The 25303-nt window shown below is 53.3% G+C and overlaps 2 protein-coding genes across 2 annotated transcripts; both read left to right on the top strand.

Moving 5' to 3' along the window:
• The first annotated feature begins 6400 nt into the window (after positions 1-6400).
• On the top strand, positions 6401-9149 carry LOC135457601 (SLAM family member 7-like). Its single transcript, XM_064732307.1, has 2 exons — positions 6401-6467; positions 8842-9149. The coding sequence occupies exons 1-2, from the start codon at positions 6413-6415 to the stop codon at positions 9147-9149; spliced, it is 363 nt and encodes a 120-aa protein (XP_064588377.1). The 5' UTR covers positions 6401-6412.
• A 3119-nt stretch (positions 9150-12268) lies between these two features.
• Positions 12269-25138, top strand: LOC135457599 (uncharacterized). The gene is made up of 8 exons (XM_064732306.1): positions 12269-12740; positions 15421-15488; positions 18299-18442; positions 20450-20510; positions 22127-22410; positions 23034-23318; positions 24262-24322; positions 25120-25138. Exons 3-8 carry the CDS (start codon positions 18388-18390, stop codon positions 25136-25138), a joined length of 765 nt encoding a protein of 254 aa, XP_064588376.1. The 5' UTR covers positions 12269-12740; positions 15421-15488; positions 18299-18387.
• Positions 25139-25303: the final 165 nt, after the last annotated feature.

Below are 25303 nucleotides of genomic sequence, written 5' to 3'. Positions count from 1 at the left end.
AAAAAAATCCTTGAATTTTGGGGAAAAAAATATTTCAAATATTGGAGGAAAACCTCCAGATTTGGGGGGAAATAATGGTGAATCTTGAGGGTAATAAATTTGATAATAATTACATAATAATAAAATTTATAATAATAAAAAAGTAAAATTTATAATAACGTTTATATTATAGCATTTATAATAATAACATTTATCATAATAACATTTAGAATAAATCAAAATAATGATTTATTATTTTTATTATTTTTATTATTATTTTATATTATTATTATTTATTATATTATTTATATTATATTATATTATATTATATTATATTATATTATATTATATTATATTATATTATATTATATTGTATTATATTATTATTTATATTATATTTATTATTTTGATAATTAAATCATAACAATAAAAAATATAATAATAAAATTTATAAAATCAATTTCCGAATTTTGGGGAAAACATCCCAGATTTGGTGGGAAAAGCCGCCAGATTTTTGGCTTAAAAAATCAGTTTTTTGGGGGTATTTTTAATCCTGAATTACTGGCCAAAAAAACCCCAAATTTTGGGGGGAAATAATCCTGGATTTTATAGAAAAAATCGCGGATTATTGGGGAAAAAACGAGCAGATTTGGGGAGCCTCACATGAGTTCCCGGATCACGTCCCTGGTGATGACCCGGATGGTTTTGGGTTTGTCCCGGAGCGAGGGCAGCGCCCCGGGGGTGGCACTGGGGACATTGGTGACATCTTGGAGCAGCACGATGGGGCTGGAGCGGCCCTCGGGCTGCGGGAAAGGACGGGGTGAGACCCCAAAATCCGCCCCAAAATTCCCTCAAAGTGCCCCCAAAATCCGCCCCAAAATTCCCACAAAGTGCCCTCAAAATCCGCCCCAAAATTCCCTCAAAGCCCCCCCAAATCCGCCCCAAAATTCCAGAAAGTGCCCTCAAAATCCGCCCCAAAATTCCCTCAGTCCCCCCAAAATCCGCCCCAAAAATCCCACAAAGTCCCCCCAAAAATCCCACAAAGCCCCCCCAAAGCCCCCCCAAAATTCCCACAAAGCCTCCCCAAAATCCACCCTAAAATTCCCTCAAAGTGCCCCCAAAATCCGCCCCAAAATTCCCTCAAAATGCCCCCAAAATCCGCCCCAAAATTCCCTCAAAGTGCCCCCAAAATTCCCTCAAAATCCACCCAAAATTCCCACAAAGTCTCCCCAAAATCCACCCCAAAATCCCTTAAATACCCACCCCAAATCAAATCCCCAAAAACACCCCAAAATCCCCCCAAAATCCGCCCCAAAATTCCCTCAAAGTGCCCCCAAAATCTGCCCCAAAATTCCCTCAAAATCCACCCCAAAATTCCCACAAAGTGCCCCCAAAATCCGCCCCAATATTCCCTCAAAGTGCCCTCAAAATCTGCCCCAAAATTCCCACAAAGTCCCCCCAAAAATCCCACAAAGTCCCCCCAAAATAAGCCCCAAAAATCCCACAAAGTGCCCCCAAAATCCCATAAAAATCCACTCCAAATCAAATCCCCAAAACCACCCATAATTACCCCAAAACCACCCCAATGTCCCCCCCAAATCCGCCCCAAAATTCCCGCAAAGTCCCCAAAATCCCCCCAAAATTCCCTCAAATGCCCCCAAAATACCCTCAAAGCCCCCAAAATTCCCACAAAGTCTCCTCAAAATCCGCCCCAAAATTCCACAAAGTCCCCCCAAAATCCGCCCCAAAATCCCATAAAAATCCACCCCAAATCAAATCCCCCAAACCACCCATAATTGCCCCAAAACCACCCCAAAATTTCCACAAAATCTGACCCAAAATTCCCTCATAATCCATCCCAAAATTCCCACAAAGTGCCCCAAAAATCCGTCCCCAAAATCCCATAAAAACCCACCCCAAATCAAATCCCCAAAACCATCCATAATTGCCCCAAAACCACCCGAAAGTCCCCCCCAAATCCGCCCCAAAATTCCCGCAAAGTGCCCCCAAAAATCCCACAAAGCCCCCCCAAAATCCACCCCAAAATTCCCTCAAAATCCCACAAAATTCCCTCAAAGTCCCTCCCAAAATCCGCCCCAAAATTCCCAGAAAGTGCCCCCAAAATCTGCCCCAAAATCCGCCCCAAAAATCCCATAAAAATCCACTCCAAATCAAATCCCCAAAACCACCCATAATTGCCCCAAAACCACCCGAAAGTCCCCCCCAAATCCGCCCCAAAATTCCCGCAAAGACCCCCCAAAAATCCCACAAAGTCCCTCAAAAATCCGCCCCAAAATTCCCTCAAAGTCCCCCCAAAATCCGCCCCAAAATTCCCATAAAAATCCACTCCAAACCCCCAAAACCACCCATAATTGCCCCAAAACCACCCCTAAATCCCACCCCCAAATCTGCCCCAAATCCCCCTGAATCAACCCAAAAATCCCCTAAAATCACCCCAAAACCCCTCTCAATTCCCCCAAAAATACCCCCGGGTGCCCCAAATCCCCCATCCCCAACCGTGCCCGGTGCCCCCCGGTGTCCCCGGTTTCCCTCCCGGTGCTCCCCGTGCCCCAGACCCCGCACCCGGTGCCCAAATCCCCCATTCCCAACCGTGCCCAGTGTCCCCGGTTCCCCTCCCCGGTTCCCCTCGGTGTCTCCGGTTCCCCTCCCGGTTCCCCCCGGTTCCCCCCCGGTGTCCCCGGTTCCCCTCCCCGGTTCCCCTCGGTGTCCCCGGTTCCCCTCCCCGGTTCCCCTCGGTGTCCCCGGTTCCCTCCCGGTGTCATCGATTCTCCCTCGGTTCCCCCCCGGTGTCCCCGATTCCCTCCCGGTGTTCCCGGTTCCCCTCCCCGGTGTCCCCTGTTCCCTTCCCCGGTGCCCCCCGTTTCCCCTCGGTGTCTCCGGTTCCCCTCCCGGTTCCCTTCCCCGGTTCCCCCCGGTGTCCCTGGTTCCCCCCCAGTGTCCTCGGTTCTCCCTCGGTTCCCCTCCCCGGTGTCCCCGGTTCCCCTCGGTGTCCCCCGTTCCCTTCCCCGGTGTCCCTCCCCGGTGTCCCCGGTTCCCCCCGGTTCCCCTCCCCGGTTCCCTTCCCCGGTTCCCCCCGATGTCCCCGGTTCCCCTCCCGGTGTCCCCCGGTTCCCCTCCCTGTTCCCCTCCCCGGTTCCCCCCGGTGTCCCCGGTTCCCTCCCGGTGTCCTCGGTTCTCCCTCGGTTCCCCTCCCCGGTTCCCCTCCCCGGTTCCCCTCCCCGGTGTTCCCGGTGCCCCCGGTTCCCTTCCCCGGTTCCCCCCGATGTCCCCGGTTCCCCTCCCGGTGTCCCCCGGTTCCCCTCCCTGTTCCCCTCCCCGGTTCCCCCCGGTTCCCTCCCCGGTTCCCGACCCCGCACCCGGCGCTCCCCGGGCGGGCTCCGAGCCCCGGAGCTGTTGCGGAGCCTCCGCCGAGCCCGGGGCACCCGGGAGGGCCCGGGAGGCTCCGGAGGGACCGAGGCGGCACCGGGGGGGACCCGGGAGCCCGGGGGGGCACCGGGATGGAGGGAGGCGGATCCCGGGCAGGGGCGGCTGTCGCGTGCGGCCATCGGGGGATGTCGCGATTGTCGCCGGGCCCGGCCGGGGGGGGGGGGGGGGCAGCGGCTGTCGCGAGATGTCCCCAACTGCCCCCGGCGCGAGCGGCGCTGCCCCAACGGCCCCAACAGCCCCGGAGAGGCGGGGGATGGACGGGGTGAGACCCCAAAATCCCCCCAAAAATCCCATTAAAATCCCATAAAAATCCCCCCGAAATCATCCTCAAAAATCCCATTAAAACTCCATTAAAATCCCCCCAAAATCCCATTAAAACTCCATAAAAATCCCCAAAAATCACCCCCAAAAATCCCATTAAAACTCCATAAAAATCCCCCAAAATCACCCCAAAAAATCTCATTAAAACTCCATAAAAATCCCCGAAAATCACCTCCAAAAATCCCATTAAAACTCCATAAAAACCCCCCAAAAATCCCATTAAAACTCCATAAAAATCCCCCCAAAAATCCCATTAAAACTCCATAAAAATCCCCCAAAATCATCCTAAAAATCCCATTCAAACTCCATAAAAATCCCCCAAAATCACCCCCAAAATCCCATTAAAACTCGATAAAAATACTCCAAACTCACCCCCAAAAATCCCATTAAAACTCCATAAAAATCCCCCCGAAATCACCCCCAAAAATCCCATTAAAACTCCATTAAAATCCCCCAAAATCATCCTCAAAAATCCCATTAAAACTCCATAAAAATCCCCCAAAATCACCCCCAAAAATCTCATTAAAACTCCATAAAAATCCCCCCTAAATCATCCTCAAAAATCCCATTCAAACTCCCTAAAAATCCCCCCAAAACCACTCCCAAAAATCCCATTAGAGCTTCATAAATGTCCCCCCAACAATCTCATTAAAACTCCATAAAAATCCCCCAAAATCACCCCAAAAAATCCCATTAAAACTCCATAAAAATCCCCCAAAATCACCCCTAAAATCCCAATAAAAATCCCAATAAAATCCCCCAAAAATCCCAATAAAATTCCCCAAAAATCCCCCAAAATCTCATTAAAACTCCATAAAAATCCCTGCCCATATTCTTGCCCTCTGATGAGTGAATAACTTCCATTATCTTTTCCTTTATCTATCAGTCTTGGTTATTGTTCAAAAACTGCTAAAATTGCAGATATTTCTATGGATTAATGGGATCCCCCTTTAGACAGGAGATTTTTCTGGATATTGCAGATTTTCTATGAATATTCAAGATATTTCTGTCCCCTTAAAAAGAGATTTTAGGTTTTTTTTTTTTTCCTGGTGCCACATCCATCCCCCAGTGGGGTTTTTAGCTCAAATAAAGCAAATAAAAAAACTCAGAGCCATTTCCTGCCCTTTGTTTCCTGTCCTGCAGCCCACACCAAAATCAGGTGACAGAGGTGACAAATTCAGCCTCCAAATCTGGTGGTGAAGTGACAAAATTCAGACCCGGAATTTGAGTACAGTGGTGGCAAAAATGCGCCCCAAAATCGGGGGGCAAATGATGGAAATCAGCCCAAAATCAGGGGGTAAAGTGATGGAAATCAGCCCAAAATCAGGGGGTAAAATGATGGAAATAAACCCCAAATTCAGGGGGGTAAAGTGATGGAAATCAGCCCCAAAATCAGGGGGAAAAGTGATGGAAATCAGCCCAAAATTCAGGGGGTAAAGTGATAAAAATCAGCCCAAAATCAGGGGGCAAAGTGATGGAAATCACCCCAAAATCAGGGGGTAAAGTGATGGAAATCAGCCCAAAATCAGGGGTAAAGTGATGGAAATCAGCCCAAAATCAGGGGGCAAAGTGATGGAAATCAGCCCAAAATTCAGGGGGTAAAGTGATGGAAATCAGCCCCAAAATCAGGGGAAAATGATGGAAATCAGCCCCAAAATCAGGGGGCAAAGTGATGGAAATCAGCCCCAAAATCAGGGGGTAAAATGATGGAAATCACCCCAAAATCAGGGGGCAAAGTGATGGAAATCACCCCAAAATCAGGGGGTAAAGTGATGGAAATCACCCAAAATCAGGGGGTAAAGTGATGGAAATCAGCCCCAAAATTTAGGAATTTTAGGGATTTTAGATGGGATTTTAGGGATCAACCCTTCCCTGGCCCAGGTTTTTCCATGGATTTCCCATCCCTGGAAGTGTCCAAGGCCAGGCTGGACCCACCTGGGATAGGGGAAGGACTCTGCCCCATTTTTGGGGATTTTTTGGGATTTTTTGGGATTTCAGGTCCCTTTTCCATCCCAAACCATTCCAGGATTCCATGGAATGGAATTTTAGGGATTTTAGATGGGATTTTAGGGATTTTAGATGGGATTTTAGGGATCAATCCTTCCCTGGCCCAGGTTTTTCCATGGATTTCCCATCCCTGGAAGTTTTCAAAGCCAGGCTGGACCCACCTGGGATAGGGGAAGGACTCTGCCCCATTTTTGGGGATTTTTTGGGGATTTCAGGTCCCTTCCCACCCAAACCATTCCATGATTTGGGCTCAGCCTCGCTCCTCAGGGATGCCCTGGAGACCCCAATCCATGGGCACCAATTCCGTGGGCACCAATTCCGTGGGCACCAATTCCATGGGCACCAGGACATTCTCTGGGATGACGCTCTCCAGCACCTGAGCCATTTGTCACCCACGGCCACGGTGACACTCTCTGTCCCCACAGCCACCCTCATCTTGCTGGGCATTGGAGTTGGGTTTGGTTTCTTTTCAACGCCTCAAATTTTCACTGAAGCGAGAATCGCCTTTCCTCCACGCGTCATTTTTGTCACAAACCACATCCAAAGCCCTGCCCTGCACCCAGGCACTGAAAAACCACCCGGGCACTTTTCTGCTTCCTCTTTGTGGTGCTCGTTTTTGGGTGCTGGCACCCCAAATCCTCTCTGCTTCTGGACATCCATGGACGTGTTTTGGATCCCTCGTCTCGCCATCCTCATCCTCCTCCACCAAACCAGTGAGTGCCGGGTGTTCCTTGTCTCTTGGGAAGGAGATTTTGGGGTGGTTTTGTGGTTTTTGGGGTTGAGGGCTGTGTGGGAGCGCCAGAGCAGCTCCACAGGGTGGATTTGTGCCCAGTGTTGGGATCCAGGGCTGGCATGGAAACCTGCTGGTGGAGGGCTGGGGTCCATCTCTGTGTCCATCTCTGTGTCCATCTCTGTGTCCATCTCTGGTGTCCATGTCTGGTGTCCATCTCTGTGTCCATCCCCGGGTTCCATCTCTGTGTCCATCTCTGTGTCCCATCCCTGTGTCCCTCTCTGGTGTCCATCCCTGTGTCCATCTCTGGTGTCCATCTCTGTGTCCATCCCCGGTGTCCATTTCTGGTGCCCTTCTCTGGTGTCCACCTCTAATGCCCATGTCTGGTGTCCATCTCTGGTGTCCCTCTCTGATGCCCATCCCTGGTGTCCATCTCTGTGTCCATCCCTGGTGTCCATCTCTGGTGTCCATCTCTGTGTCCATCTCTGGTGCCCATCTCTGTGTCCATCTCTCTGTCCATCCCCGAGTTCCATCTCTGGTGTCCATTTCTGGTGCCCTTCTCTGGTGTCCACCTCTAATGCCCATGTCTGGTGTCCATCTCTGTGTCCATCTTTGGTGTCTCTCTCTGGTGTCCATCTCTGTGTCCACCCCGGGTTCCATCTCTGTGTCCATCTCTGTGTCCATTTCTGGTGTCCATCTCTGGTGTCCATCTCTGGTGCACATCCCGGGAATGGTGGGAACCCACCTGGAATGGTGAGATCCCACCTGGATCCCACCCTCACCCACCTCAGTCCCACCTTCATCCCTCCTTCACCCCACCCTCATCCCACCTTCATCCCACCTTCATCCCTCTTTCATCCCACCTTCACCCCACCTTCATCCCACCCTCATCCCCTCCTTCATCCCACCTTCATCCCACCCTCACCCCACCTTCACCCCACCTTCATCCCACCTTCATCCCACCTTCACCCCACCTTCACCCCACCTTCATCCCACCTTCACCCCACCTTCATCCCACCCTCATCCCACCTTCACCCCACCTTCATCCCTCCTTCACCCCACCTTCACCTTCACCCACCTCATCCCATTCATCCCACCTTCATCCCTCCTTCACCCCACCTCATCCCACCTTCATCCCCCTCATCCCTCCTTCATCCCACCTTGATCCATCCTCATCCCACCCTCATCCCTCCTTCATCCCTCCTTCACCCCACCCTCATCCCACCTTCATCCACCTCAGTCCCCTTCATCCCACCTCAGTCCCACCTTCATCCCCACCTTCATCCCACCTTCATCCCACCTCATCCCACCTTCACTCCACCTCAGTCCCACCCTATCCCATCCTCACCCCACCCTCATCCCACCCTCATCCCGCCTTCATCCCACCTTCACCCCACCTTCATCCACCTCAGTTCCCTTGATCCCACCTTCACCCCACTCCTCATCCCACCCTCATCCCACCCTCATCCCTCTTTCATCCCACCTTCACCCCACCTTCACCCCCCTCATCCCACCTTCACCCACCTTCATCCCTCCTTCACCCACCTTCATCCCACCTTCATCCCACCTGAGTCCCACCTTGATCCCACCTTGATCCCACCTTCACCCCACCTTCATCCCACCTTCATCCCACCTCATCCCTCCTTCATCCCACCTTCATCCCACTTTCACCCCACCTTCACCCACCTTCATCCCACCTTGATCCCACCTTCACCCCACCTTCATCCCTCTTCATCCCACTTCACCCACCTTCACCCACCCTCACCCACCCTCATCCCACCTTCATCCCACCTTCATCCCACCTTCACCCCACCTTCATCCCACCTTCATCCCACCTTCATCCCACCTTCATCCCACCCTCATCCCACCTTCATCCCACCTTCATCCCACCTTCATCCCACCTTCATCCCTCCTTCATCCCACCCTCATCCCACCTTCATCCCACCTTCACCCCACCTTCATCCCACCCTCATCCCACCCTCACCCCACCTTCATCCCACCTTCATCCCACCCTCATCCCACCTTCACCCCACCTCCATCCCACATCCATCCCACCTTCACCCCACCTTCATCCCTCCTTCATCCCACCCTCATCCCACCTTCATCCCACCTCAGTCCCACCTTCATCCCACCTTCATCCCACCCTCATCCCACCCTCATCCCACCTTCATCCCACCCTTCATCCCACCTTCACCCCACCTTCATCCCACCTCAGTCCCACCTTGATCCCACCTTGATCCCACCTTCACCCCACCTTCACCCCACCTTCATCCCACCTTCACCCCACCTTCATCCCACCTTCATCCCACCCTCACCCCACCCTCATCCCAAGTTCTCTCCCCATTTTCTCTCCCCAGCGAGCTCCAGCGACACCAGGGAGCTGATCGGTGCCGTGGGCGGCTCTGTCACCTTCCGCAGCCACAACCCCGACAGCAGCGTGGCCCTCTGGAGCTTTGGGAGCGATCCCATCGTGACCGTGGTGTTCAGGAGCCCTCCTCGGCTCATATTTTTCGAAGACAAATTCAAAACCCGTTTTGCCGCCTGCGAGAACGGGCACGCGCTCAGCATCCGCCGGCTGAGGGTGGAGGATGCCGGCACCTACTCGGTGACCATCGGGGATAAAAAATCCACCTTCACCCTGCAGGTGTTCCGTAGGTGCTTTTAATGCCATTTTTGGGGTGCTTTTAATGCTGTTTTGGGGTGCTTTTAATGCCATTTTTGGGGTGCTTTTAGTGCTGTTTTGGGGTGCTTTTAGTGCTGTTTTGGGGTGCTTTCAGTGCTGTTTTGGGGTGCTTTCAGTGCTGTTTTGGGGTGCTTTTAGTGCTGTTTTGGGGTGCTTTCAGTGCTGTTTTGGGGTGCTTTCAGTGCTGTTTTGGGGTGCTTTTAATGCCATTTTGGGTGCTTTCAGTGCTGTTTTGGGGTGCTTTCAGTGCTGTTTTGGGGGTGCTTTCAGTGCTGTTTTGGGGGTGCTTTCAGTGCTGTTTTGGGGTGCTTTTAATGCCATTTTGGGGTGCTTTTAATGCCATTTTTGGGGTGCTTTTAGTGCTGTTTTGGGGGTGCTTTCAGTGCTGTTTTGGGGGTTCTCTCAATGCTGTTTTGGGGTGCTTTTAATGCCATTTTGGGGGTGCTTTCTGTGCTGTTTTGGGCACTGTTTTGGGGTGCTTTTAGTTCTGTTTTCGGGGTGCTTTCAGTGCTGTTTTGGGGTGCTTTCTGTGCTGTTTTGGGGTGCTTTCAGTGCTGTTTTGGGGTGCTTTCAGTGCTGTTTTGGGGTGCTTTTAATGCCATTTTGGGGGTGCTCTCTATGCTGTTTTGGGGTGCTCTCTGTGCTGTTTTGGGGTGCTTTCAGTGCTGTTTTGGGGTGCTTTTAATGCCATTTTGGGGTGCTTTTAATGCCATTTTTGGGGTGCTTTCTGTGCTGTTTTGGGGTGCTTTCAGTGCTGTTTGGGGGTGCTTTCAGTGCTGTTTTGGGGTGCTTTCAGTGCCATTTTGGGGTGCTTTTAATGCCATTTTGGGGGTGCTTTCAGTGCTGTTTTGGGGTGCTTTTAGTGCTGTTTTGGGCTTTCTTTTAATGCCATTTTGGGGGTGCTTTCAGTGCTGTTTTGGGGGTGCTTTCAGTGCTGTTTTGGGGTGCTTTCAGTGCTGTTTTGGGGTGTTTCACACTAAAAGAGAGGTTTGTGACACCGCGATGTCCCCAGGGGAGCTGGCAGAGCCCACGGTGACCTGCGAGGCCCAGAACTGCTCGGGTGGAAGCTGCAGCTCCTCCCTGCGCTGCTCCGTGCCCGGCGCCGGCTTTGGGAATGTTTTCTACACCTGGAATGTGGGAGATCAGACGTGGAACGGGAGCTCCGTGGTGCTGCAGGTGAATGAAACATCCCAGGATGGGCTGGAGCCGGTGACGTGCACGGCACGGAACGCCGTCAGCAGCAGGAACGTCACCGTCACCAACCTGGGGCAGCTCTGCGCAGGTGAGAGCTGGGGACAGGTGGGGAAAGGTGGGGTTGGCTGATCCTGATCCCTGAGAGCAGGAAAAGCTGGGATTTGGGGTTGGGATCCAGATTCCCTTGAGAGCCATGGGAACATTGGGATTTGGGGTTGGGATGGGCTGATCCCGATCCCCTGAGGAACAAGAGAGGGTTGGAGATGGGATGGGCTGGGAATGGGAATGTTGGGGTTGGAATGGGCTGATCCCAATCCCCTGAGAGCAGAAAAAGCTGGGATTTGGGGTTGGGATGTGCTGATCCAGATTCCCTTGAGGGCAATGGGAACATTGGGATTTGGGGTTGGGATGGGCTGATCCCGATCCCCTGAGGAACAAGAGAGGGTTGGAGTTGGGATGGGCTGATCCCGCTCCCCTGAGAAACATGGGAATGTTGGGTTTGGGATGGGATGGGATGGGATGGGATGGGATGGGATGGGATGGGATGGGATGGGACAGGAAGGTTGGGATGGGCTGATCCTGATCCCTGAGAGCAGGAAAAGCTGGGATTTGGGGTTGGAATGGGCTCATCCCAATTCCCTGAGAGCAGGAAAAGCTGGGATTTGGGGATGGGCTGATCCCACTCTCCAGGCTCTGGCTCTCCCTGGAGCGGTGGCTCAGATGCAGAGGGCAGCTCTGACCCGTGTCCCTTTCTCTCTCCTCACCAGCAATCACCACTCCCAGCCCAGGTAAGCTGCCACCCCTGTCCATGTCCAGCCACATTCCCGAGTGTCCCCAAGTGTCCCCAAGTGTCCCCAAGTGATTTGGGGATTCTGGGATTCTGCTGCTGCCTCCACCAAGCTGCTCATCCTCGTCCAGCGCCGCCTCTGCCCTGGCTTGGAGTGAGATCCCCTGGAATGAGGGATCGGGGTGGGATTTGGGGCCAAATCCCCTCTGCCCCAATGCCAGGAAGAGCCAGGTTCATTTTGGGTTGTTTCAGCTGGATTTTCTCTTTCCAGGTGCCCACTCTGGCAGCTGGATCAGGATCGGCGTCGTAGCCGGGGTTGAAATCGCGTCGCTTTTATCGATTTTCCTCGTGTCCTACTGTAAATATAAATGTGAGTGTGAAAAACCATCTCTGGAAACCTGGGGAGCAGGAGGTGGGACCTGGGAGAGGGACAGAGCCAGAGTGGGGGTGGTTTGGGGCTGATTTGGGTGGAATTTGGGCTGATTTGGGGCTGATTTTGGTTCTCTTGACTCCAGCTCATCTCCCCTCATGGTTTAATGGATTGTTGGGTTTTTAGTTGGGGCAGAACCCAGGGCAATTTTTTTTTTTTAATTTTAAAAGTTTAATAGTAATAAAATGGTTATAAAAAGAGTAATACAATTAGAGTAATATTAATTTGGGCAATTGAAATTAAGACAATATGAGACAACAAATATAAAAGGTTACCGATGTCCGGGTACCTTTTTCTGAGGATTAACCCTTAAAAACAATTACCTGTTGCATATTCATAACTTTATACATGATGCATAAATTCCATTCCAATACAGAATTCTGTCTGGTCAGTGTCAACTTCTTCCTCTGAATCCTAACAGCGCCTTTGAAGTGGGAAGAATTTAGTTTCTTCTGATAAGAGAGCAATAAATTATTTTTCTCTGAAAGATTCAGGTGTCCTGTGGCTGCTATCTCGCTGCGAGTCCTTTCTTTAAAAAAGTATCCTATGTAGCATCATTTCTATTTTAACATTTTTTTTACAACCTAAAACTATATTTAACACACTACTAAAGGGAATTAACACAGCATGGCTTTCTAACACAACACATATAATATTCACTTTAATATTTGCCAAAATAAAATACACGCATTTTTCACAGGAAGAACCGCGCCTTGCTTTTCTCTGTGAAGACAAATGTGGCACCGCTGTCCCGCTCACCCCCTGTCGCCCTCACGGTCCCGGCACCCGTTCCCCCGGTTCCGGCCGCCCCACTGCACCCCAGGGCCGCTCCCGCCCTCTCGTTAGTCCGTGCTGCCCCGGCTACCGCGGTTCCAGCCGCGGTTTCACTTTCATGGCGGTCCCGTCCCCGCTTCCGCCCTTACGAGCAGCGCCACCCTCGCCAGGAGCACATTACGTCCGTAATTGAGGCAACGAATTCCAGTTCGCAGCCATGGCCGCCATTACGGGGCAGCTCCGGCTTTTCTCAAACCTCCCGGTTCAACTCCCCAACATGACTCAGCGCCGGCGATGGCAGAAGTCCAGTCTGCGTCCGCCGCTGCTGCGTCTTCGCCGTCTCTGCCGCTCTACCGAGAATGTCTGTCTCGGCGGCAGAGCTCTTTGTGTAAGTTACCGTGCCTGAACCGGGCCATCCCTGCCTCCCCCCCCGCCTCTCTGGCGGCGTTTCAGCGCAGTTCTGGGTCTCCTTTTCTGTTTGGGGACCTGTGGCCGGGACATGGGGCGCCCCAGATCGCCAATCCACCCCGTGCTGCCGCCGCTCCAGCTCGGTTTCCCGGTCCCGGCGCTCGGGCACTGCCGCTCCTCCCCGCCAGGCCGCAGTCGCGCCAGCCCGCTTGCAAGCTGCGCGCCGCGGCCCAGCTGCCGACTCGCCCATCGCTCGCCCATCGCTCGCCGTGCCCCCTCCCCACAGCAGCCCCACGCCGCTCCTCCGGTCTCCCGCCACCGCCCGGGGTCATCCCCGCTGGCCGGGCCGCTCCGCCACCGCCCGGGGTCATCCCCGCTGGCCGGGCCGCTCCGCCACCGCCCGGGGTCATCCCCGCTGGCCGGGCCCGCTCCGCCACCGCCCGGGGTCATCCCCGCTGGCCGGGCCGCTGCGGCACGGCCCGGGGCTGCTCTCCCGCTCCTGCCAGCCCGGCCGCCCCGGCTCTTTTAGCGAAAATACACCAATCCCGTGATCTTTTTATTTGTTATATTAATAGCCTTTCTCCCGTGTTTTGAAAAAGAATTTGGAGAGGGCTGCCTTTGAACTGAGCTCCTAAAGGGTTAACCTGAGCGCTCACGTAGTTAGTAGGGACCGGAGCTCAGGGCGGGACGGGGCTGAGGAGGGGGCTTAGCGCTGAGGGGAAGGCATCGCGCCAAGTCTCGGCCCTCCAAGCTTACATGGGACCGCCAGGCCTGTCCGGCCGGAGCACGGGAAGACCGGGACCCGCGCCGCGGCCTGGTGCTAGCGCTTCCCAGCGCTCCCCATCTCCGGCACGGGCAGGGCAGAGCAGGCAGGTATGGGGGAGCGGTCGCGCTGAGGCGGGGGGCACTGAGGGGAGCCCTGGCGCCGTTCATAGAGCGTGCGGAAGGGAGGGACCCCAGGCGTGGCCGCGGACCAGGCAGATTCACCGCCGGGGCCGGGGCTGTGGTCTAGGGCAGGTGGATGCTGGAGGAAAGCAGTCGGGCGCGACATCCTCCCTCTGCCATAGCTCTGCGCTTTCCCGTTTTTCAGTCCTTTGCTGTATTTTGTCCGTTTACCAAACCTTTCTAATTTTGGAAGGTTTGTGGACCTCGTATGGAGAGTCTCAGCATAAGAGGCAGGACCACAAAGGCGGCTCCGGCCGGTGTGAGAGAAGCGAGGAGAAACCCCCAAAACCCGCAGCCAACCCCTCTCCATCCCTACCCGAGCCCCTCTCGCCGGCCCAGCAGAGCCCCCAGCCCAGCTTACGAGCTCCCACTGAAACAAACAGGGCCAGGAGACTTCTTCTCCTTTTTAATGCCTTTATTAAAAGTGATCAGCTCAGGATGGTGTCCCAGGAGGGCTGCAGTCCCCGTCGGGTGTCCCAGGGTGACTCATAGGAGGAGGAATGCGCAGCTCTGTCCACCAGAGGCAGAGCTCGGGGACCCGGGCATGGTGTGGCTGTCTGATCTTGGTTTCCCTGGCTCTCTCCCACTGGGTCCCGGCGTCGGGACGACTCCCATGGTCAGGGCGAGAGGGACTCCGCATCTCTGCAGGCTCAGCACTCGGCTCCTCATGTCCAGACATCACTCCAGTCTCTCAACTCTTGGGTGGCTCGTTGGTTTTGGGGTTTTCTCCGTGGGTTTGGAGTCGGGGTCCCACAAAGCATGCTGGTCTTGGAGTCACTTTGCATAACCCCCCCCACCCTCTCAGGTGTCTTCACTATGCTGGGAAAAGAACACCTTAGCCTCGGGGAAGGGCCATTACCTCGCCCTAGCCAGGGCTTTTACTAATACAAAAGGGGCGATAAGCTACAACGACCCGTGATTACAATAACAAAACACACAGAACCTTGGCAGGGACAGAGATCTGGCTGCCTTTTTGTAACTTTTTCTCACAAAAAAATATTAACCGAATTTTTGTTCATAACACCACCGCTGGCCATGGTCCCTACACCGCTCCTCCGGCCTCCCGCCACCGCCCAGCGTCGCTCTCCGCCTTCTGCCAGCCCGCCCGCACGCCCCGGCCAGTCCTCCCTCCTAGCACGGCTGCGGCCGCGCCGGCTCTTTCAGCAGAAATACACCAATCCCGTCATCTTTTTGTTTGTTATATTAATAGCCTTTCTCCCGTGTTTTGAGAAAGAATTTGGAGAGGGCTGCCTTTGAACAGAGCTCCTAAAGGGTTAACCTGAGCATAGGGAGGGACGAGGCTGAGGGGAGGGCATAGCGCTGAGGGGACGGTGTCGCGCCGAGTCTCGGCCCTCCAAGGGCGGGACGTAGGCCGGTCATGTGCAGCCACCAGAGGAGGAGCGTGTACGGGGCCTAACAGGCCGGAAGAGCGTGCGGGGCCTGGTGGAGGGTGTTCCCAGCTCTCCTCATCTCCGTCATAGGCGAGGCAGAGCCGGCAGGTGTGGCGGAGCGGTCGCGCTGAGGCGGGGGGCACTGAGGGGAGCCCTGGCGCGGTTCACAGAGCGTGCGGAAGGGAGGGACCCCAGGCATGGCCGCGGGCCGGGGCTGGGGTCCGGACGGGGACCGGGGGGGGGGCGGATGCGACTCGTCCATTTCCCTTATTTCAATCCTTTGCTGTATTTTGTCCGTTTACCAAACCTTTCTAATTTTGGAAGGTTTGTGGACCTCGTACGGAGAGCAGCATAAGAGGCAGGGCCACCAAGGCGGCTCCGGCCGCCGCCAGGTGAGAAACCCCCAAATCCCGCAGCCAACCCCTCTCCATCCCCCCCGAGCCCCTCTCGCCGCCTCGGCTTTTCCCGCAATTCCCGAATTGCTGCAGCAGCGACCCCCGGGCAGGGAGATCTCAGAGCAGAGAGGAGAAGTTGTGGGGGGACCTCGCTGTGGCCTGGCAGGACCTGAAGGGGCTTCAGGAAAAATGGAGGGAGAATTTTCCCAAGGGATGAGGGCCCAGATGAGGAGGAATTTGGGTTGGATTTGGAGTAGAATTGTTCCCTGTGAGGGCCTGACCCAGGTTATTCCGTGGATTTTCATCCCTGGAAGTGTCCAAGGCCAGGCTGGAACCACCTGGGATAGGGGAAGGACCCTGCCCATGGAACTGGGGTGGGATTTTTTGGTATTTCAGGTTCCTTTCCACCCTAAACCATTCCAGGATTCCATGGGCTGCTTTAGATGGGATTTTAGGGATCAACCCTTCCCTGGCCCAGGTTTTTCCATGGATTTCCCATCCCTAGGAGTGTCCAAGGCCAGGCCTGGCAGGACCTGAAGGGGCTTCAGGAAAAATGGAGGGAGAATTTTCCCAAGGGATGAGGGCCCAGATGAGGGGAGTGGGGTCAGGGGGGGAATTTGGGTTGGATTTGGGGTGGAATTGTTCCCTGTGAGGGCCTGGCCCAGGTTATTCCATGGATTTCCCATCCCTGGGAGTGTCCAAGGCCAGGCTGGACAGGGCTTGGAGCAGCCTGGGCTTGTGGGAGCTTTAAGGCCCCTTCCCACCCAAACCATTTGTCATGGTTTGAGCCTGGCACAGAGCCAGTGCCCCCATGAAAATGCCTCACCCTGGTGTCTGCTGTGAGATGTGACCAGGAATAAGCAAAACAGGCTCTAACTTAAACATAAATAACACTTTATTACCTAAAACTACAGGAAAAAAAATAGGAAAGACTATAAGGAAAAAAAGAAAAAAAAAATTGAAAACCTTACAAAAACCACTTTTCCTCCTCCCCACTCCCTGACTTTCCCAATCCAATACATTCTCTCAAAAATACCAACTGCCCAGTCCGGCCACACACTTTAGTATACTCAAACTGCAGTTCATGAAGAGGGAAAGGAGTCCTTCTTGTTCCATAGGCTTCTCGTGGAGATACACTGAGACCCTCGTGTGCTTCCCTGTCACTCCGGCACCGCCCGGAAAGTCCATTTGCCGCTTGTGACATCTTCCTTCCATGCTCAGTGCTCTCACCACCGAGACATGGATCAGAGCTGCTTTTAGGGTGGTCTTTCAAGGATGCCTTGTCTCACTCCAAAAAGGCACAGTCTCTGCTTTTGGGACAACTGTCCCCCCCATATATTTCCAACCCCCTGGGGCCGGGGGTCCTCACAAATGAACCCTCCTGGTTTTGAGGCACTGCCTCCCCCTAAATGCAGTCTGTGTCACAGGAACAACTGAGTCCATGGCTACAAGAAAAAGTCCAGCCAACAGGCCACTCCAAATCATCTCTCCCCATCCAATCATCTCCACAAACTCCGGGCCAAAGTCCTTATCTCATATCATCTCTCACCTCCCTTCTTATTCAGCTTCGAGGAGGATTAGCATTTTCGCAAGGCCCCAATCATGCAAGAAAGGGTTAAAAGTTTTCAGTCTCTGTCTGTCCTGGGAGGAGATGATACTCCCACACGTGCTGCTGCTGCGGCCGGCCGGGCTCTCTCTCTCCCTCCCCCCTTCTCCTCCTGGCTGGCTGCCATCACATTCGGTGCCGCCGGCTCTCTCTCTCCGGGGGGGGGGGGGGGGGGGGGGAGGGGGGGCTGGCTGCTCTCCTGGGGGGGGGGGAAGGGGAGCTGGCTGCCCGATGTCTCTTGGGGCTCCCCCACCCTTCCATCCTTGGAGCCCCCCCCGAAGCCCCCTCTGTCCAGGCCCCAGGCCTCACCGCATGGCTGTCCCCTCCCCCGCCCAGCAGCAGCGGGCCGGGCGGGGGAGAGAGATCTGACCTCCTCGCCCGCCCAAAGAGGAAATGCCAGGGCAGTGCCCTGCTTTTAACCCCTGTGTATTCTCGGAGGTGTGTCCAAACCCCACTGGCTACACCAGGTGTCAGTATGAAACTCAAAACCTTCATTGGTTTGACCACAGCTTCCCAGAATTCCCAACTTCTTCCTGGTCAAACCATGACACCATTTCAGGATTTGGGCTCAGCCTTGCTCCTCAGGGATGCCCTGGAGGCCCCAATCCATTGCCTGTGTCCCAGAGGTGGCTGAGGCTGAGGGAGCCAGAAATCCCAACCCAAATCTGGAAATGGAGCCAGGACCAGTTCCCTGTTGGGTAAACTGGGATGGAGAACTCCATTCCCAGTATAAATGGGATGACATGGTTAATTGGAAATGGGGAGTTGTGAAAATAACAAAAACAACTCCTTCCTCCTTAAATTGGTGAGCCAAGGGCATGGTGTGGTCGCTGGAGGGAAGGGATGAGATCCTGGGCCTTGTCCTGGGCTGCATCCAAAGGAGGGTGGGAGGGTTCTCATCTCTGGAATGGTGGAAATCCACCTGGAATGGTGAGATCCCACCAGGACATTCTCTGGGATGACGCTCTCCAACCCCTGAGCCATTTGTCACACACGGCCACGGTGACACTCTTGACCCTCATCTTTCCTTGGGAACAGGGTTGGGCTCTGTTTTAAACACCTCAAATTTTCCTTCTTTTTCCTTGAAAACAGAGTGGGTTTTTTTTTAACGCCTCAAATTTACATTTGAGTGTAAATTGCTCCTCCTTGACGCTCCATTTTTGTCACAAACCACGTCTAAAGCCACCTCCCCTCCACCCAGGCACTGGAAAACCACCCAGGTGCTCTTCCTCTTTGTGGTGCTCATTTTTGGGGGCTGCTGCCCCAAATCCTCTCTGTTTCTGGACATCCATGGACATATTTTGGATTGCTCGTCTCACCATCCTCATCCTCCTCCACCAAACCAGTGAGTGCCGGGTGCTCCTTGTCCCATGGGGAGGAGATTTTGGGGTGGTTTTGTGGTTTTTGGGGTCGAGGGCTGCTTGGTTTTTGTTGTGATGTAGGATTAGGAGAAAGGTAAAACAAGTTCAAAAGGGTATAAAGAAAAATTTATCAGCAGTAAACTAAAAGAAAGAGTAATAAGAATCAGAACAAAACTTTTAGAACACTTCCCCTCTCCAGCTTGCCTCTCCACAACCTTTTCTTTCCCACTGAGAATGTAAAGAGGCAAAATTTAAAATTTCCAGTCAGTTTGCTACCTCTAGAACAGCCTTTCTTCATTTCACTTAGGGAGAGAAGTCCCTCTTGTTAATTTTATGGGGACTTCTCCACGAGATAACCCTGCTCTCCACGAATAGCAGGATGGAGATTATAGCAGATTCCACCCAGGGAAATCCATGAGTGTGCCAGCCCTCTCATTGTCTGTAAGTTTTTCCCACTGCTGTGTTTATGGGCCGTGTCAGCTTCTGGGGAACTTTTCTGACAGATGAGCTGTTCAAAGGCAAAGATTTTCATTATCTGTCTCTGAAATCATCTTCTTCCCAGGAGCACTGGATTTTTATCACTCTTCTCTCCTTCTCTGCTCAAGCTTCTCATGGGATCACAGCTGCTCTAACATCTGCTTGCTTTGGCACAGAGGTTTTGCTCGATATCTGCAATTTGAACGCTTTCGCCTCCCTATTCCTTCATGCCTTGTAGGGGGAAAAAAGAGCCTTTCTCCATAGCTTACAAGAGGATTTCAGCCTAAAGCTAAAGGTATCTCCTTATCTCTGCCTTGATTCTTCTTTGCTGAGCTTGGTGTTTATGTGGTTCCTCTGCACTGCCTGTGTTTTATTCCTTTCACTCGAGGGAGGATTGAAGAAGTTTAGTAAGGGGCAATAGGTGACAAGGACCATAGAGCAAAGGTTATTATGGCCACTCATAATAAAGGTTATTATGATAATATCATAAATAATATCATAATAAAGGTTATTATTATTAGAGCAAAGGTTATTATGGCCACTCATAATAACAGGTATCCCCTGTTATCTTCGGGGATACCCCTTAAATACCTTTTAATTACATCAGTCTGTTGTGGAAGACTGATGCAGACCCATGAACTAGTTCACATTTTCCAGGAGCTATTTTATGTGGCCCCTCCTTGGGTCTCCCTTTTTAAAGCACGCATTTTCTTGGTTGTGGTTTTAAACCAAGAGCACGCTGTTATCTTCAGGGATACCCCTTAAATACCTTTTAATTACATCAGTCTGTTGTGGAAGATTGATGCAGACCCATGAACTAGTTCACATTTTCCAGGAGCTATTTTATGTGGTCCCCTCCTTGGGTCTCCCTTTTTAAAGCACGCATTTTCTTGGTTGTGGTTTTAAACCATCCTCCCCTCCAGTTTTTGGGCCTGTGCTGCCTTCAGGTGAGTGCTGATGGATGGCAGATCTGTACAGGTGCCCTCATCCTGTGTGCATTGGTTGTTATCCCATCCAAACAGGCATTTTAACAATTAAGCATCCTTAAATCATCTGTTTCACTGAGCTTAATTAACAGCAGAAATAAAAACTACATCTTAATAACAAAGTTACATTCACATCACACATATAAAACCCATTTTAACACTTGCAAAAAGCCAATATTGTGTTATAATATGTATCTATAACATCCCCATAGGCCCCTGCTCAGCGTGGCTTGCCAGGGACATAAAGCCAGCTCCTGTGGAGGGCATGGCGTGGTGTAATATCCCCTGATCTTGAAAAATAAATAGTAAAAAAAGTATCCTGCACCACTGAGTAAGAATATGCATATATGAGTAAGAATAAGTTTTGGCTAGGGGTCCAGCATGCCACAAGAAAATTGGCTGGGCACACAAATTCATTCATTCCCGTGACTGCGCTTTTCCGTTGTTCAGTCCTTTGCTGTATTTTGTCAAAGTTTGTTACCAAACCATTAAAATTCTGAAAGTGAGCACGGATCTCGTCCCTTCCAGGCCTGTACGAGGCGAGCTGCGTAATAGACGAGACCACCAAGGTGGCTGCAGCCGGTGCGAGGTGAGAGAAACGAGGAGAATCCCCCAAAACCCGAAACCAACCCCTCTCCATCTGTCCGGTTTTCGGCTGTTTGGGTGGCCTGGAAAGGCCTGGGGTGGCCTTGGGGCAGCCCACGTATCAAAGGGCCAGAAGAGGCTTCAGTTCTTTTCTCGGTCTCGGTGTTTATTAATTGTTTATCTAAAAGATTTTCTCTCTGCCTGACAGAGCTCTGCTCAGCAGCCAGCCATGAGCACACTCACCTATCTTTATACCCTAAGTTGCGTATACAATATTTATCATTTTTCCCCAATACCTTTCACCCTTATTGCCCGGTGCACTTTTAGTAATGACCAATCCCAAAGTGCCACCATCACCACAGAAGATGGAGGAGAAGAAGAAGAAGGACAGGACACGCCCCAATTCCTCCATCTTACTTCTCTAAACCCCCCTGTACAGAAATCCTAAACCCTGTGTTTCACTCTCTAATTAACCAATCCCTTCACCATTCACCCCGGTGAAACCCTCCTGTCCTCATACAGGTGTCATCTCCTGTGTAGGATCAAAGTCCAGCCACCAGACACTTCTGGAACATTCCAGGACTCCCGAGCCCCCCAAGGGTGGTCTCGGTGACACCTCAGTGCTGAGGTGCTGAGATCCCACATCCATCCCCTCTTTTGTAGTGAGTCCAGAGTTTCAAGGTTCCCTTCCCTGTGGAGAAGCCGTGGTGGAGCTGCCCCATGCACCTCGGGCTGGGCTGGGCAGGGCTGGGGGAAGGTTTGGGGATTTTAGGGGAGTGGAATGAGAAGAGTTTTGGGTGTCCCACCATGGGCACCTGGGCAGCCTCCCAGCAGCACTGGGAAGGGGTTTCTGTCCCCTCCTTGCCAACATGGGCACGTTCTGGGATGTGGGACAGACAGACAGAAAATTTGCAGCTCCCAAAGGCCGAGCCCAACTGGAGCTGGAGCCTGCCTTGAGTCTGGGCATCCCCTGGGCATCCCATGGGCATCCCCTGGGCATCCCCTCCATGGGCAGCTGTGCTGGGCTGGAGGGGCAGCGTGGCCTTGGAGCTGTGCTGGGTTGGGGTCAGTGGGAATTGGCTCCATTCCCAGTTTCAAGGTTCCCTTCCCTGTGGAGAAGCCGTGGTGGAGCTGCCCCAGGCACCCCTGGCAGTGTCCAGGGCCGGGCTGGGCAGGGCTGGGGGAAGGTTTGGGGATTTTAGGGGAGTGGAATGAGAAGAGTTTTGGGTCCCTCCCAACCCAAACCTTTCCACGATTCCCAAATTCTCCTCCGAGGAGCAGCTGCAGGTCTGACCAGGAGCTCCCTGTCCTGCTCAGTGACCCTTCCTGACCCTCCCATCCCCAAATCCTCGTTCCCCTTTCCCTCTCAGGTCCCCTCCGGGCTCCATCCTTGGCACGAGGCTCAGGGGGCTCGGCCTGGGGGTGGCCTCGTGCTCTTCCTTCACCCAGGGACCCTTCCATGAGCCCCCCATGAGCCCTCAAACACCCCCAGCCCTGATGGGCTTCATCCTCTGGGTTCAGCCACTTCATCCCACCTCCAACCCACCTCCAACCCACCTTCATCCCTTCTTCAACTGACCTCCATCCCAAGTTCTCTCTCCACTTTGTCTCCTCTGCCAGCAACATCACGGTGGTGATCGGGGCCCCGGGCGAGTCCGTGACCTTCCACGTCAACACCACAGATGAAAACGCAGTGCTCTGGTGTTTTGGGGATAAAGTCATCGTGATTGTGGATTCTAATGGGACTTCTATTGACGGTTTTCACGACAACAAATACAAACCCCATTGTTACGTGTCTGAGAAAGGCCACGCGCTCACGGTGGCCCCACTGAGGATGGAGGATGCCGGGAAGTACTTTGCAAAAATCAACGGAAAAGCATACATCTTCACTCTCCACGTGTTCAGTAGGTGCTTTTAGTGCTGTTTTGGGGGGGGGGGGTGTAGTAAACCCCTCAGGTTTAGCCAGGGCCCCTTGGAGAATAGAATGCTGACACAGCGGCAAAGAAGTTTCCTGTCTCCAGGGACATCCGCCTTGTACCTTATCCCTATAGCCATGTAAGGCAATATTGTGTTAAACCCTACTATTGGTCACTTATGGTCACTCTAACACCTTTGCCATTGGTCAGGATTAGATCCAGGCCAAGGGTATAAAAGTAGCACACTGTACCCCTGCTAACTCGGAAGAAGAAGAGCTGAGACCCCTCAGGGACCCCTACAATAAAGCCACACTCGTGGAACAGCCAGCATCTTCTGCTTCTCCTCTCTCTACCCTCTGCTGGAGCCTTAGGCCAAGGGAAAAGCTACCTAGCAAGCAAAGCTGAAATCACAAGAGCTGCCTGATCACTAAGAGCTGAATATCTCCCTGCTTGCTAGGGGCTAACCCGCGGCCTTGGTCTGAGAGCGAGCTGGCTTCTAGCACCCAGTCCCCTTGGGAACTGTAACAACTTGCATAGGATACGACCAAGCAGGCTCATTTAGGGGGGTTTACTCTGAAAGAGAGGTTTGTGACACCCCCTGTTCCCCCTAGGCAAACTGGCAGAGCTCACGTTGACCTGTGAGGCCCACAACTGCTCGCACGGGAGCTGCCACCACTACCTGCAGTGCTCCCTGTCTGGCACCAACCTGGTGAACAGCACCGACCTCGGGAATGTCTCCTACAGCTGGAGGGCGGGGGATCAGCTGTTGGCTGAGGGCCCCATGCTGCTGGTGAATAAATCACTCTTGGATATGAGGCAGCCACTGACGTGCACGGCACGGAACGCCGTCAGCAGCAGGAGCGTCCCTGTCGCCAACCTCGTGATGCTCTGTGCAGGTGAGAGCTGGGGACAGGCAGGGGAAAGGTGGGGTGGGCTGATCCTGATCCCCTGAGAAACACGGCAGTGTTGGGGTTGGGATGGGCTGATCCTGATCCTCTGAGAGCAGGAAAAGCTGGGATTTGGGGTTGGGATGGGCTGATCTCAATTCCCTGAGAACACGGCAGTGTTGGGGTTGGGATGTGCTGATCCTGATCCCCTGAGAAACACGGCAATGTTGGGGTTGGGATGGGCTGATCCCGATCCCCTGAAGAACACAGGAATGTTGGGGTTGGGATGGGATGGGATGGGATGGGAAGGTTGGGGTTGGGATGGGCTGATCCCAATCCCCTGAGAGCAGGAAAAGCTGGGATTTGGGGTTGGGATGGGCTGATCCAGATTGCCTGAGAAACAGGAGAGGGTTGGGGTTGGGATGGGAATGCTGAGATTGGGATGGGCTGATCCCGCTTCCCTGAGAAACATGGGAATATTGGGGATGGGATGGGATGGGAAGGTTGGGGTTGGGATGGGCTGATCCCAATTCCCTGAGAGCAGGAAAAACTGGGATTTGGGGTTGGGATGGGCTGATCCTGCCTCCTGTAAGAGCCATGGAAAGGTGAAGGGAAAGGTGGGATGGGTGATCCCACTCCCCTGAGAAAGACGGGAATGTTGGGGTCGGGATGGGCTGATCTCGATCCCCTGAGAAACATGGGAATGTTGGGGATGGGATGGGATGGGATGGGATGGGATGGGATGGGATGGGATGGGATGGGATGGGATGGGATGGGATGGGATGGGATGGGACAGGAAGGTTGGGATGGGCTGATCCTGATCCCTGAGAGCAGGAAAAGCTGGGATTTGGGGTTGGGCTGATCCCACTCTCCAGGCTCTGGCTCTCCCTGGAGCGGTGGCTCAGATGCAGAGGGAAGCTCTGACCCGTGTCCCTTTCTCTCTCCTCACCAGCAATCACCACTCCCAGCACAGGTAAGCTGCCACCCCTGTCCATGTCCAGCCGTGCTCCTGAGTGTCCCCAAGTGTCCCCGAGTGCCTGGGGCAGCTTTTCCATGCCCAGCTGGGAAGGGGGATTGGGGAGCCCCAGCCCAGCACCCTCCAGCTCCTCCCAAAATCCCTTTGTTGGGAATGTCCAGGCTCTTCCCAGAGGTGCCAGGGACAGGACAAGGAGTGGTGGCCACAAACCCAACTCCAAGAAGTTCCTCCTCCATTTGAGAACCTCTTCCCATGGAGGGTCCCCTCTGGAGCCACCCCAAACCCACCTGGCCGTGTCCCCTGCTCTGGGTGACCCTGTCCTGGCAGAGCTGGGAGATCTCCAGAGTTCCTTTGTCACCCAACAACTGTGGGATTTGGGAATTTGGGGATTCTGGGATTTGGGGATTCTGGGATTTGGGGATTCTGGGATTTGAGGATTCGGGGATTTGGGGATTCTGGGATTTGGGAATTCTGGGATTTGGGGATTCTGGGATTTGGGATTCTGGGATTTGGGGGGGAATTCTGGGATTTGGGGATTCAGGGATTGGGGATTCTGGGATTTGGGGATTCTGGGATTTGGGGATTCTGGGGTTTGAGGATTCGGGGATTGGGGATTCTGGGGTTTGGGGATTCTGGGGTTTGGGGATTCTGGGATTCTGCTGCTGCCTCCACCAAGCCGCTCGTCCTCATCCAGCGCCGCCCCTGCCCTGGCTTGGAGTGAGATCCCCTGGAATGAGGGATCAGGGTGGGATTTGAGGCCAAATTCCCTCTGCCCCAATGCCAGGAAGAGCCAGATTTATTTTGAGTTGTTGCCCCTGAATCTTTCGTTTCCAGGTACCTCATCCACGGGTGACATAACTGTAGCTGCAGCTGTAACTGGATCGTTTGTTTTATTGGGGCTTTTTGCCTTATGTCTCTTCTGTAAATCCAAAGGTGAGTGTGGAAAACCATCCCTGGAGCCCTGAGGAGCTGGAGGTGGGACCTGGGAGGGGGACAGAGCCAGAATGGGGCAGATTTG

The sequence above is a fragment of the Zonotrichia leucophrys genome, chromosome 25 (genome assembly GCF_028769735.1).
Source record: "Zonotrichia leucophrys gambelii isolate GWCS_2022_RI chromosome 25, RI_Zleu_2.0, whole genome shotgun sequence".
In the NCBI taxonomy this organism is placed as follows: Eukaryota; Metazoa; Chordata; class Aves; order Passeriformes; family Passerellidae; genus Zonotrichia; species Zonotrichia leucophrys.
This window is presented reverse-complemented; position numbering and strand designations above follow the sequence as displayed.